This window comes from Pristiophorus japonicus, chromosome 5 (genome assembly GCF_044704955.1).
Source record: "Pristiophorus japonicus isolate sPriJap1 chromosome 5, sPriJap1.hap1, whole genome shotgun sequence".
Classification (NCBI taxonomy): domain Eukaryota; kingdom Metazoa; phylum Chordata; class Chondrichthyes; family Pristiophoridae; genus Pristiophorus; species Pristiophorus japonicus.
Genome location: NC_091981.1, coordinates 211,985,453 through 211,998,269, shown reverse-complemented (window position 1 = coordinate 211,998,269; position 12,817 = coordinate 211,985,453). Strand labels below are relative to the sequence as shown.

At 41.7% G+C, this 12,817-nt stretch overlaps 1 protein-coding gene across 3 annotated transcripts in view; it reads right to left on the bottom strand.

Annotated features, from left to right (window-relative positions):
• dnah5l (dynein, axonemal, heavy chain 5 like) overlaps positions 1 to 12,817 on the bottom strand; it is a 618,296-nt gene that overhangs the window by 564,029 nt on the left and 41,450 nt on the right. For all 3 annotated transcript variants that reach the window (XM_070881289.1, XM_070881290.1, XM_070881291.1), the window contains 2 exons: positions 328 to 421; positions 76 to 174 (listed from right to left, as the gene is read on the bottom strand). In XM_070881289.1, coding sequence (XP_070737390.1) covers positions 76 to 174; positions 328 to 421 — 193 coding nt within the window. The remainder of the gene's footprint in view (positions 1 to 75; positions 175 to 327; positions 422 to 12,817) is intronic.

The window sequence follows — 12,817 nt, the reverse complement described above, 5'->3', positions numbered from 1 at the left end:
TGAGCCTGCTCCACCATTCAATGAGATCATGGCTGATCTGACAGTAGAGTAAATTAACTCGTGTTTTCAACATACAGGTGTACACTTCACAAGAGGCCCAAAGAACTTGTCCAGTGTATACAGATATTTCACATTATCTTTAGCTTCATTGGCTGCATCAGTAATATTGTTGTCCTAAGAAAAAAGAAAATCAAAGATTACTGCAAAGAATTGATGTCTGTAAGCAATACTTTACGAAAAGAATACTCAATATTTTACTGTATACAGTTTCTTAAAAAGAGTACAACATATTTGCTAAACAAATTCAGTTTGAAAAGTGAAAATTACCAGTGCTCTCCAATGTTTCAATGACCTGGACTTTGCAACTTGAAGAATGCTGACCACTCTTCTCACATGAGGACTCTTAATCTGATCAAGAAGGCTAAAATTTAAAAAAATAATAAAGTTGCTGAAAGATGCAAGTACATTCAAATTCAATTGCATGAATCTTCATAAAGTCTTAGGGCTAGAAATTCATTTTTTGGTGATAGCGGTATTTTTCTGCCAAAAATACCGCTATAACTCCGCTACCGCTACGAGGTCTAACATTCGGGATAAAATGCGCCCAGCAGTAAAAATCAGCATTGCACGAGGATTCATGGCGCAAACCACGAATTTTCTGCAACTTTTCTCCGAGGCCGATACCGCTGCGAGTTGGACCGAGGGAGGGGGAAAAACCCCCCCCAAAAAATTCCAAAAAAGAAAAAAGAAAAAAAATCACAAAACATTCACAAGACATTAACTATCGAATTGCTGCAAAAGAATTAAAAAATAAAAACTTGAACTTACTTTTTTTGCAGGTCTTCATGCCTACTGCTATTCCAAGAGCTGCAACGCAGGTTTTTCCTGGGCGTTTTTTTTTGTCCTAACTACGGGTGCACCGTGAGTCAAATTTTTTGCGGTATTTACCCATATCTTGCCCAGCAAATGTCCTCAAACCTCTTGCACCTGATAAAAGCAGGCGCATAACCTACTTTTCCAGGTATAAGAGTTTTAAAACTCACAAAAACATTGTAAAATTAAATTTTATTGTTAAAAACCCTCCCCACAACAGTAAGTTTATTTAAACCATAATTTTAAAAACTTTTTTTTATATCGGAAATATGTATATTTTGTTAAATACATAAATAATTTTAATTTAAATTAATAAAAATATGTTGTGCATTTTTTCTATCTTTTATTATTGGTTATGTGTGTTTGGGGGCTGTTTCTCATTCATAATAATGAGAACTCCAACTTACGGAGTTTCCATTATTATGAATGAGAATATACTATACCTGATTGGCTGCCCAAAGCCATGTGACTCCAGCTCCAGGCCCGATGTGCACGCGCTGCGATGCGCAGTCAGGGGAGGCCTCTGGACTGCGATCTCGCGTGGGCACAGCATCTTCAAGTGGGTGCGCTTCTTTTTTCTAGAATCCAGTCGAACGACCGCGGGAAGGAGAAACCGGGATTTCTGGGCCATTAAAGGCTTGAATTTCCTGTGACTCCACCAGCTTTCCATCGTAAATCTGGTAAAAATCACTGGAAAATAGCAGGGACCCAGTTGCATTCCAGTAGGGTCAGCATTGGAGGGCTCCCGATAGCTGTTACACTGGGATCACAGCAGATGGATTTTCAGGGCATAATATTTGGATAGATAATTGAAAAATGGAATACAATCATGATAAGGGATGGCCTTTACTTAAACCAGAGAGGGACCCATGTCCTTGCAACATATAAATTGGAGAAAATCCACATTGTCAAAAAGTGTGAACAAAAGAGCAGCAGGAGATATGGACAGGGTAGGGACTTTTACCCAGATAAGAGTTCTGTACACAAATGAAGTAGCATAAGAAATAAAACAAATGAGTTAGAAGCACAAATTCAGCTAAAATGATATGATATAGTAGCCATTATAGAGACCTGGCTACAACTTTGAGCATGATTGGGAGCTAAATATTCCAAGCTATAGGATCTCAAAAGTTTCAGAAATAGTGATTGAGCGATGGAAATAGTTTGGGTAGAGTTAAGGAACGGCAAAGGATGGAAGACTCTGATAGGCATTGTTCATAGAGCTCATGGTAGTGGGGCAATGTATTACCACAGAGATGAGGGAAGAATGGAGCAAAAGAAAGTGGTTTCATGGGAGATTTTATTTTTCAAGTAAGACTGGGAAAAGCAGAACATCTCAAGTAGTAAAGGCAATGAATTTCTAGAATGCATTTAGGACAGTTTTCTAAAACAATGAGTTGGATTTTGCTGGTGCTCAGAGTGCAGGTTCGGAGCTGAGTCTGCTGTCATATCTAAAAGATTGACAGTGGGGCGATATCACACTCTGAACCCGCCTCTGTGTAAGTTTCCCCAAGTGCTGGGTCTGCCGGCGCTTTGCAAAACCGCCACTAAGCAACGGATGAGCCAATTGATATATTTAAGAGAGTCTTTAAAGGTAGTTGAACAGCATTTTACCACCTAACCAACCATTTTTCCAACTTTTTTTTTTACAAGGTTCCCGTTGCTCGGGAATCACGTCAGGTAAGTACGACAGGTTTTCAGTGACTCTCCATTGCTTTGAATAGGTGACAGCTGCACAAGTGGTATAACCATCATCATCATCATAGGCAGTCCCTCGGAATCGAGGAAGACTTGCTTCCACTCTTAGCATGAGTTCTTAGGTGGCTGTACAGTCCAATAAGAGAACCACAGTCTCTGTCACAGGTGGGATAGATAGTCATTGAGGGAAAGGGTGGGCAGGGAGCTTGGTTTGCCGCACGCTCCTTCCGCTGCCTACGCTTGCTTTCTGCATGCTCTCGGCGACGATACTCAAGGAGCTCAGTGCCCTCCTGAATGCACTTCCTCCACTTAGGGCGGTCTATGGCCAGGGACTCCCACGTGTCAGTGGGGATGTCGCACTTTATCAGGGAGGCTTGGAGGGTGTCCTTATAACGTTTCCTCTGTCTACCTTTGGCTCGTTTGCCGTGGACGAGTTCTGAGTAGAGCGCTTGTTTTGGGAGTCTCGTGTCTGGCATGCGAACTATGTGGCCTGCCCAGCGGAGCTGATCAAGTGTGGTCAGCCACCATTTCACCATTTCACAGCTGTTCACTTTTCAATGTTAAAAGCTGGAGCCTTTAGGATTTGGAAGATATTTTTGGGCTTTATCCAGTTTAGAAGTGTTTGGAGTATACTCTCTCTCTACTGTCACCTCCTGGGAACAACCTCTCTCGCCATTCACAGATCGCTTCTGTCATCTCAACTTCAGTTGCCATCAATTCCATCAGCATCGGTGCCCTTAAAAAAATCTCACCTTGGTCATCAAGAGTCCCACCACGATCAGCCCCAACATCACCAGCAACACCAACAACAACAACACCAACCTTCTCCGCAATTACCTAATGCTGCACAGGACACAGGGCATCAACACATGACCACATTGCTGTCCGGAGGCCAGGGATGGCCTCACCATGGATAGATTTACTTTACTTGATGTTGTACACCCTGGCTGCCACATGATGCACCAGGTTGGCACCACCCACATCAATAGTATAAAGCAACCCCACAATGCCCAAGCCATTCCTTTCATGCTCATCACCATTGCATGGGATATTTATGTCTCACCATTCACTACAACTCACTAAGCCATTTCCAAATGAGCAGCCAAATCTGTCCAAGAAGGCAAAGTTGAAAATAAAGATTTCAAATGTTTGGCAATGCATTAACAGAAACTTGATATGAACATTGGTTAAAAGACCCAGTGCCTACCCTTGTGTGTTATTAGTTGATATGATTGGACCAGGATGAGGATGAGTGTTAGGGGTGCCTAATGAGATGGGGATGTGATAATGTAGCTGGAGAGAGTGAGATGGGTGGAGGTTCAATGCAAGTTGGTGTGAGTAAGGATGTGCAGGAGTAGGGTAGGGAAGGCAGAGTGATGGGGATGTGATGTGTGGCACAGCAGGATGAGGTTGAGTGTGGCTTTGCAGTCATGGTTCGTGATCTGCTGAGATCATTGAAAGGTTTGCACCACTGCAATCAGCTCCTCCTGACGACATCCCTGCTTGTGCTCTCCTGTACAATGTGCAACCAGGCTGCGTTTGTGTCCTGGGGAGGACTCCTCCGCCCATTGGAAGGGACGATAACCTCCTTGCATGCTGAGAGTCCCTCCATAAGCTTCAGGAGGTAGCCATGGGAGAGCCTGATACAATGGTGCACCTCTGTGCAGTGCTTGTCAGTGTTTGCAGCACCTCAATGCTGCAGAACACTGACAACACAACTGTCAAAATAAATGTGGACATGGTCCCTTTAAGGAAACCGGCTGATGACGCATCATCAAATGATATCATCAGATCTGCTTCTTTTTTATTAACAAGCCCAATCAAGGGAAAGCCATGAGGGAAATCGGCATAGAGACAGCAGCGGGATTGAAATCCATACCTGACATCGCCCACCTCTCTCCTGACCCAGTAGGCAAAATCGAGCCTAATATGTTTTAGAATTGACAAATGAACAAGCCATACTGGATTTAGTGATAAGTAATGAACCAGAACTAGTTAACAATCTGACGGTACGGGACCATCTTGCAAATAGTGACCATAATATGATTGAATTTGATATTAGGTTTGAGGGGGAGAATCACAAATCAAAAGGTTTTAAATTTAAATAAGGCAACCTTTGAAGGGATGAGAAAGAAATTGCCCACAGTAAACTGGGCTGAGTTGTTAATGAGTAAACCGATAGACAAACAGTGGAAAGTATGCAAAGAAGTATTTGGTACGATACAAAACCAGTACATAGCCCTAAGTGCTAAAGGCTACACTTGTGTAGTTAAGCAATCATGGTCAACAAGTGAGGTAAGATGCAATATCAAGCGAAAAGAAAAGGCTTACACAAATACAAGGATAGTGGAAATGCAGTGGACTTGGAAAGCTATAAAAAGCAACAAAGGGATACAAAGAAAGTACTGTGCAAAATAGGAATGTAAAAAAAACTTGCAAGGGATATCAGACCTAACAGCAAAAGCTGTTATAAATACATTAAGACATAATAAAAAATGGCAGCCTTGATAAATGAATACTTTGTATCTGTTTTCACAGTGGAGAAAGGGAACAAAATACCAGTGGTACATAGAAACATAGAAATTAGGTGCAGGAGTAGACCATTCGGCCCTTCGAGCCTACACCACCATTCAATAAGATCATGGCTGATCATTCAACCTCAGTACCCCTTTCCTGCTTTCTCTCCATACCCCTTGATCCCTTTGGCCGTAAGGGCCATATCTAACTTCCTTTTGAATATATCTAACGAACTTGCCTCAACAACTTTCTGCGGAAGAGAATTCCACAGGTTAACAACTCTCTGAGTGAAGAAGTTTCTCCTCATCTCGGTCCTAAATGGCTTACCCCTTATCCTTAGACTGTGACCCCCGGTTCTGGACTTCCCCAGCATCAGGAACATTCTTCCTGCCTCTAACCTGTCCAATTCCGTCAGAATTTTATGTTTCTATGAGATCCCCTCTCAGTCTTCTAAACTCCAGTGAATATAAGCCCAGTCGATCCAGTCTCTCCTCATAGGTCAGTCCTGCCATCCCGGGAAGCAGTCTGGTGAACCTTCGCTACACTCCCTCAAAAGCAAGAATGTCCTTTCTCAGATTAGGAGACCAAAACTGAACACAATATTCCAGGTGTGGCCTCACCAAGGCCCTGTACAACTGCAGTAAGACCTCCCTGCTCCTATACTCAAATCATCTAGCTATGAAGTCCAACATGCCATTTGCCTTCTTCACCGCCTGCTGAACCTGCTTGCCAACTTTCAATGACTGCTGTACCATGACACCCAGGTTTCATTGCACTTCCCCTTTTCCTAATCTGTCACCATTTAGAAAATATTCTGCCTTCCTGTTTTTGCCCCCAAAGTGGATAACCTAACATTTATCCACATTATACTGCATCTGCCATGCATTTGCCCACTTGCCTAACCTGTCCAAGTCACCCTGCAGCCTCTTAGCATCCTCCTCACAGCTCACACTGCCACACAGCTTAGTGTCATCTGCAAACTTGGAGATATTACATTCAATTCCTTCATCTAAATCATTAATGTATATTGTAAATAGCTGTGGTCCCAGCACTGAACCCTGCGGCATCCCACTAGTCACTGTCTGCCATTCTGTAAAGGACCCATTTATTCCGACTCTCTGCTTCCTGTCTGCCAACCAGTTCTCTATCCACGTCAATACATTACCCCCAATACCATGTGCTTTAACTTTGCACAATAATCTCTTGTGTGGGACCTTGTCAAAAGCCTTTTGAAAGTCCAAATACACCACATCCACTGGTTCTCCCTTGTCCACTCTACTAGCTACATCCTCAAAAAATTCTAGAAGATTTGTCAAGCATGATTTCCCTTTTATAAATCCATGCTGACTTGGACCGATCCTGTCACTGCTTTCCAAACGCTCTGCTATTTCATCTTTAACAATTGATTCCAACATTTTCCCCTCCACCGATGTCAGGCTAACCAGTCTATAATTCCCTGTTTTCTCTCTCCCTCCTTTTTAAAAAAGTGGTGTTACATTAGCTACCCTCCAGTCCTTAGGAACTGATCCAGACTCAATAAAATGTTGGAAAGTGATCACCAATACATCCACTATTTCTAGGGCCACTTCCTTAAGTACTCTGGAATGCAGACTGTCAGGCTCTGGGGATTTATCAGCCTTCAATCCCATTAATTTCCCTAACACAATTTTCTGACTAATAAGGATTCCCTTCAGTTCCTCCTTCTCGCTAGACCCTCAGATCCCTAGTATTTCTGGAAGGTTATTTGTGTTTTCCTTAGTGAAGACAGAACCAAAGTATTTGTTCAATTGGTCTGCCATTTCTTTGTTCCCATTATAAATTCACCTGATTCTGACTGCAAGGGACCTACGCTTGTCTTCACTAACCTTTTTCTCTTCACATATCTAGAGAAGCTTTTGCAGTCAGTTTTTATGTTCCCTGTAAGCTTCCTCTCATACTCTATTTTCCCCCTCCCAGTTAAACCCTTTGTTCTCCTCTGCTAAATTCTAAATTTCTCCCAGTCCTCAGGTTTGCTGCCTTTTCTGGCCAATTTATATACCTCTTCCTTGGATTTAACACTATCCCTAATTTCCCTTGTAAGCCACGGTTGAGCCACCTTCCCAGTTTTATTTTTACTCCAGACAGGGATGTACAATTGTTGAAGTTCATCCATGTGAGCTATAAATGTCTGCCATTGTCTATCCACCATCAACCCTTTAAGTATCAGTTGCCAGTCTATCCTAGCCAATTCATGTCTCATACCATCGAAGTTACCTTTCCTTAAGTTCAGGACCCTTGTCTCTGAATAGGGTCCCTAGTACAAGGGAACCTAAAAATAAACCAAAGGGAGGAATTTAGTGGGTATAAAATAAGTTTGAAAATGGTAATGCAGAAAATAATGGGACTTAAGATTGATACATTTCCAGGATCTGATGGTTTTCACCTCAGGGTATTCAAAGAAATAGGTGAGGAAACTGCAGGCACATTAGTCATATTTTTCCAGAATTAGAAGATTACAGATTCAGAATTTCAGCTAATTGTGCCATTGCATTGAAAAATTACAGATATCATTCCATTATTAAAGAAGAGGAGGGAGAAAGCAGGTAACTGCAGATCTGTCAATGTAACATCAATTGCAGTGAATTCATTGGAATCTATCACAAGAGTGATTGAGCATTTGGACAACTTTCAGTAGATCAAAGAGAGTCAACATAGATTTGTGAAGGGTAGATCACATCTGATTAATCAAGTTGAATTTTTTGAAGAGGTTACTAGCATGTTGCGTAGAAGAGTGTCTACAGATGTTGCCTATATGGATTTCCAGAAGGCACGATAAGGTTCCACACAAGAGATTATTGGCAAAATTAGAGCACACAGAATTGGAGGTAACATTATGACATGGGTAAGTAATTTGTTGGTAGGTAGAAGAAAAAGAATGGGAATAAAGGGTTCACTGCCCGATTAGCAGTATATAACAAGTAGTGTTCCCCAAGTATTGTACTGGACCTAAGCTTTTCACCATATATATTGATGACTTGGATGAAGGAACAGAGAGTTGTATATCCAAATTTGCCAATTTTATTAAGTTAGGAGGCACAGCAAGTATTGTGGATGGGAGCAGGACATTACAAAGGGATATAGATGGATTAAGTGATGAGGAAACCCAAGGCAGATGGAGTCCATTCAAGGAAGTACGAGGCAATCCATTCAGAAGTGAAATTTAGGAAGCATTTTTTCACACAAAGAAATCTGGAACTCTCTCCCCCAAAAAACTGTGATTAGTGAGTTAGTTGAAATTTCCAAGACGGAGATCAATAATTTTTGTTAGTTTAGGGATATCAAACAAAGTTGGTTGAATGGAGTGGAGGTACAGACCAGTCATGATCTAATTGAATAGTAGAACATACTCTAGGGGGCTGAATGGCCTATTCCTGTCCATATGTTAGGTATTGCATATTGATTCCAAAACACTGGATATGATTAAAACTGGAAGAGGATTTGGAAGTAACACAGTTTGAGAGACATTAACAAGGCAAATAAAATAATGCAACATTAAAGAATTAAGTATAAAGTACAAGCAAACAATTTTAAATTTGATTAGAACATAACATAAGAATTAGGAACAGGAGTAGGCCATCTAGCCCCTCGAGCCTGCTCCGACACTCAACAAGATCATGGCTGATCTGGCCGTGGACTCAGCTCCACTTACCCGCCCGCTCCCCATAACCCTTAATTCCCTTATTGGTTAAAAATCTATCTATCTGTGATTTGAATACATTCAATGAGCTAGCCTCAACTGCTTCCTTGGGCAGAGAATTCCACAGATTCATAACCCTCTGGGAGAAGAAATTCCTTCTCAACTCGGTTTTAAATTGGCTCCCCCGTATTTTGAGGCTGTGCCCCCTAGTTCTAGTCTCCCGACCAGTGGAAACAACCTCTCTGCCTCTACCTTGTCTATCCCTTTCATTATTTTAAATGTTTCTATAAGATCACCCCTCATCCTTCTGAACTCCAATGAGTAAAGACCCAGTCTACTCAATCTATTATCATAAGATAACCCTCTCATCTCCGGAATCAGCCTAGTGAATCATCTCTGTACCCCCTCCAAAGCTAGTATATCCTTCCTTAAGTAAGGTGACCAAAACTACACGCAGTACTCCAGGTGCGGCCTCACCAATACCCTGTACAGTTGCAGCAGGACCTCCCTGCTTTTGTACTCCATCCCTCTCGCAATGAAGGCCAACATTCCATTCGCCTTCCTGATTACCTGCTGCACCTGCAAACTTTTTGGGATTCATGCACAAGGACCCCCAGGTCCCTCTGCACCGCAGCATGTTGTAATTTCTGCCCATTCAAATAATATTCCCTTTTACTGTTTTTTTTTCCAAGGTGGATGACCTCACATTTTCCGACATTGTATTCCATCTGCCAAACCTTAGCCCATTCGCTTAACCTATCTAATTCTCTTTGCAGCCTCTCTGTGTCCTCTACGCAACCCGCTTTCCCACTAATCTTTGTGTCATCTGCAAATTTTGTTACACTACACTGTCCCCTCTTCCAGGTCATCTATGTATATTGTAAACAGTTGTGGTCCCAGCACCGATCCCTGTGGCACACCACTAACTACCGATTTCCAACCCGAAAAGGACCCATTTATCCCGACTCTCTGCTTTCTGTTAGCCAGCCAATTCTCGATCCATGCTAATATATTTCCTCTGACTCCACGTACCTTTATCTTCTGCAGTAACCTTTTGTGTGGCACCTTATCGAATGCCTTTTGGAAATCTAAATACACCAAATCTATCGGTACACCTCTATTAATTAGATACTTGTAGAATATTACATGAAATTCAGGCATTACTTGTAATAGTTCCACCCGTAGCCAGTTATCCTGACATAAAATAAAGCTTTTTTCATTGCTTTGTATTTTTTATAGAATCATAGAATGGCAACAGCACAGAAGGAGGCCATTTGGCCTGTCGAGCACATGCCGGCTCTCTGCAAGAGCACTTCAGCTAGTTCCAATCCCCCAGCCTTTCCCCATAGCCCAGCAAGTGTTTTCCTTCAGGAAATAACTTTATTTATTTCAAGATAATGGCTACAGGTGGAATTATTAGAAATTCTTACGAGTTTAAACAGGACTTCTACATTTTCCTACAGAAATATTGAGTAATGATCTTTGTTTTCCATAGAAATCACAGAACTGTATTTTGGTTAGAAAACTGGAAAATTATCTATAAGGAAGTAGCTGACAGGTCTGAAGACCACAACCTAAAGCTTGAACTAGAAAAAAAAGGAGAGCAGAGGAAGTTTTCTTGGTGGAACTTCCTAGTTTATCTTCCTGAAAGTGCACTGATTGTACACACTGCATACTGGAACATATCGAAGCTATTTGGACGCATTAGTGAAAACATTCATTCTGTGAATAAGCATTTAAACTGATTTTCTATCATAGGCTTCATTCCAAGACAAATTGATTAAACTGCTAAGATAAAAGAACATAAGAACATAAGAATTAGGAGCAGGTGTAGGCATTACGGCTCCTCGGGCCTGCTCTGCCATTCAATAAGATCATGGCTGATCTTCGACCTCAACTCTTTCCCATCCAATCTCCATATCCCTTGATTCTCCAAGAGTCCAAAAATATATCTGTCTCAGCTTTGAATATACTCAATGACTTAGCTTCCACAGCCCTTTAAGGTAGAGAATTCAGAATCACAACCCTCCGAGAGAAGAAATTCCTCCTCATCTCAGTCTTAAATGGACGACCCCTTATCCTGAGACTATGTCCCCTAGTTCGAGACTCTCCAGCCAGGGTAATAAAACCACTCAGCAACTACCTTGTCAATCCCCCTCAAAATCTTACATGTTCCAATGAGATTACCTCTCATTCTTCTAAACTCCAGAGAGTATAGGCCCAAGCTGCTCAATCTATCCTCAAAGGACAACCCTCTCATCTAGTGAACCTTCGTAGCACCGCCTCTAAGGCAAGTACATCCTTCCTCAGATAGAGTAGACCAAAACTGTGCACAGTACTCCAAGTGTGGTCTTATCAAAGCCCTGTACAATTGTAGCAAAACTTCTCTTGTACTCCAACTCCCTTGCAATAAAGGCCAACATGCCATTTGCCTTCTTAATTGCTTGCTGTACCTGGATGTTAACTCTGTGTTTCCTCTACAAGGACACTTAAATCACTCTGAAACCAACAATTAATAGTTTCTCACCATTTAAAAAATATTCTGCTTTTCTATTCTAGTCCCATAAAAGGGACTTCATTGCTTTATTCAGGTAATTGATCACAAAGCTCTAGGAGATCCATCTAACGTTACAATATAACCTAGCCAGTTGGATTTCAGAGATGGGATTTTCAGGGTCTCAGCAAGCCTAGAACCACAGAAAACAATGGAAATCCAGCACCTCTGCTATACTAAGCTGATCTTGTGCAATAATGTAAGATCAACTTATTTAAATACTTTTGTTGTGCTCTTAGCACTTAGCCACATGCTGGGAGTGCCACAGAGTGGATCTCAAGCACCAGCAGCTATTGAAAGGCTGTTGCCATTTTGCAAAAAAAAGGAACAACACTTTTTATGGATTGACCATTGAACACCAAGCAAAGTGGGGTGCAGGAACAAAGTGGCATATTTGGAAGGAAAGGGCCATCCAAAAAGGGACAGGAATAGGTCTTGGGACAGTCCTTCCCTGAAGCATCCATTGCAAATAAAGTATTCTCAGTGTTTCCAGTAAAATTGTGAGCAGGACACTTTCAGTAACATAAAAATTGGGGTTTGAGCCTTATGCACTTTGGCCCAGAAATCATGGCCTTCCCGGGTCTGTACAGAGTTCCTACGGACCCGGGAAGGCATCATAAAACCGATTTTCAGCGGGCACTGTGCATGCACTGAAAACCGGCTTTTCCAATCTGTTAAGTTTCTGGCTTGACAGATCTCCCACATATCGGGAGCGAGGACATTCCCACGGCAGAAATTGGGCTATTTGCCTATCTCTAGCCCTGCAAATGCCCTTATAACTCTTGCGCCTGGTGAAAGCAGGTGCATAGCCTACTTTTACCAGGATAAGAGTTTAAAAACATATCAAAAACATGTTAAAATAAAATTTTAGAATACATATTTATGTTAAAAACCCTGCCCACTCAGATAATTTTATTTTAAACCATAATTAAAACTTTTTTTTTAAATTGGCAATTTTTTTTTTCAAAAAATTTCTATCAACTTTAATTTCTATAGTGTATTTATGTGAGGTTTTTTTAAAATGTTTTATGTAGTGTTTGGGTGTTTGGGGGTGTTTCTCATTCATAGTAATAGGAGTTTCGGATTTACGAAACTCCTATTACTGTGAATGAGAATATACTATACCTGATTGGCTGCCCAGAGCCATGTGACTCCAGCCAATGTGTGCGCAGGCTTCTATAAGATGGAGCAATGTTTATAGAGGTGATCAGTATGCAACAGGCACAGAACAGGCCTCAGACTTATGCACTGAGGTACTTCAGAGCATCCTTGTCTGCACTTATCGTTATAACTTTTAGACCCATTCTTAACCGAGATCTTGATGAATAGTGTCAGCTGTGGCTCAGTTAGTAGCACTTTCGCCTCTGAGTCAGAAGGTTGTGGGTTCAAGTCGCACTCCAGGGACTTGAGCACATAAATCTAGGCTGACACTCCAGAGCAGTGCTGAGGGAGTGCTGCACTGTTGGAGATGCCGTCTTTTGGATGAGACGTTAAGCCGA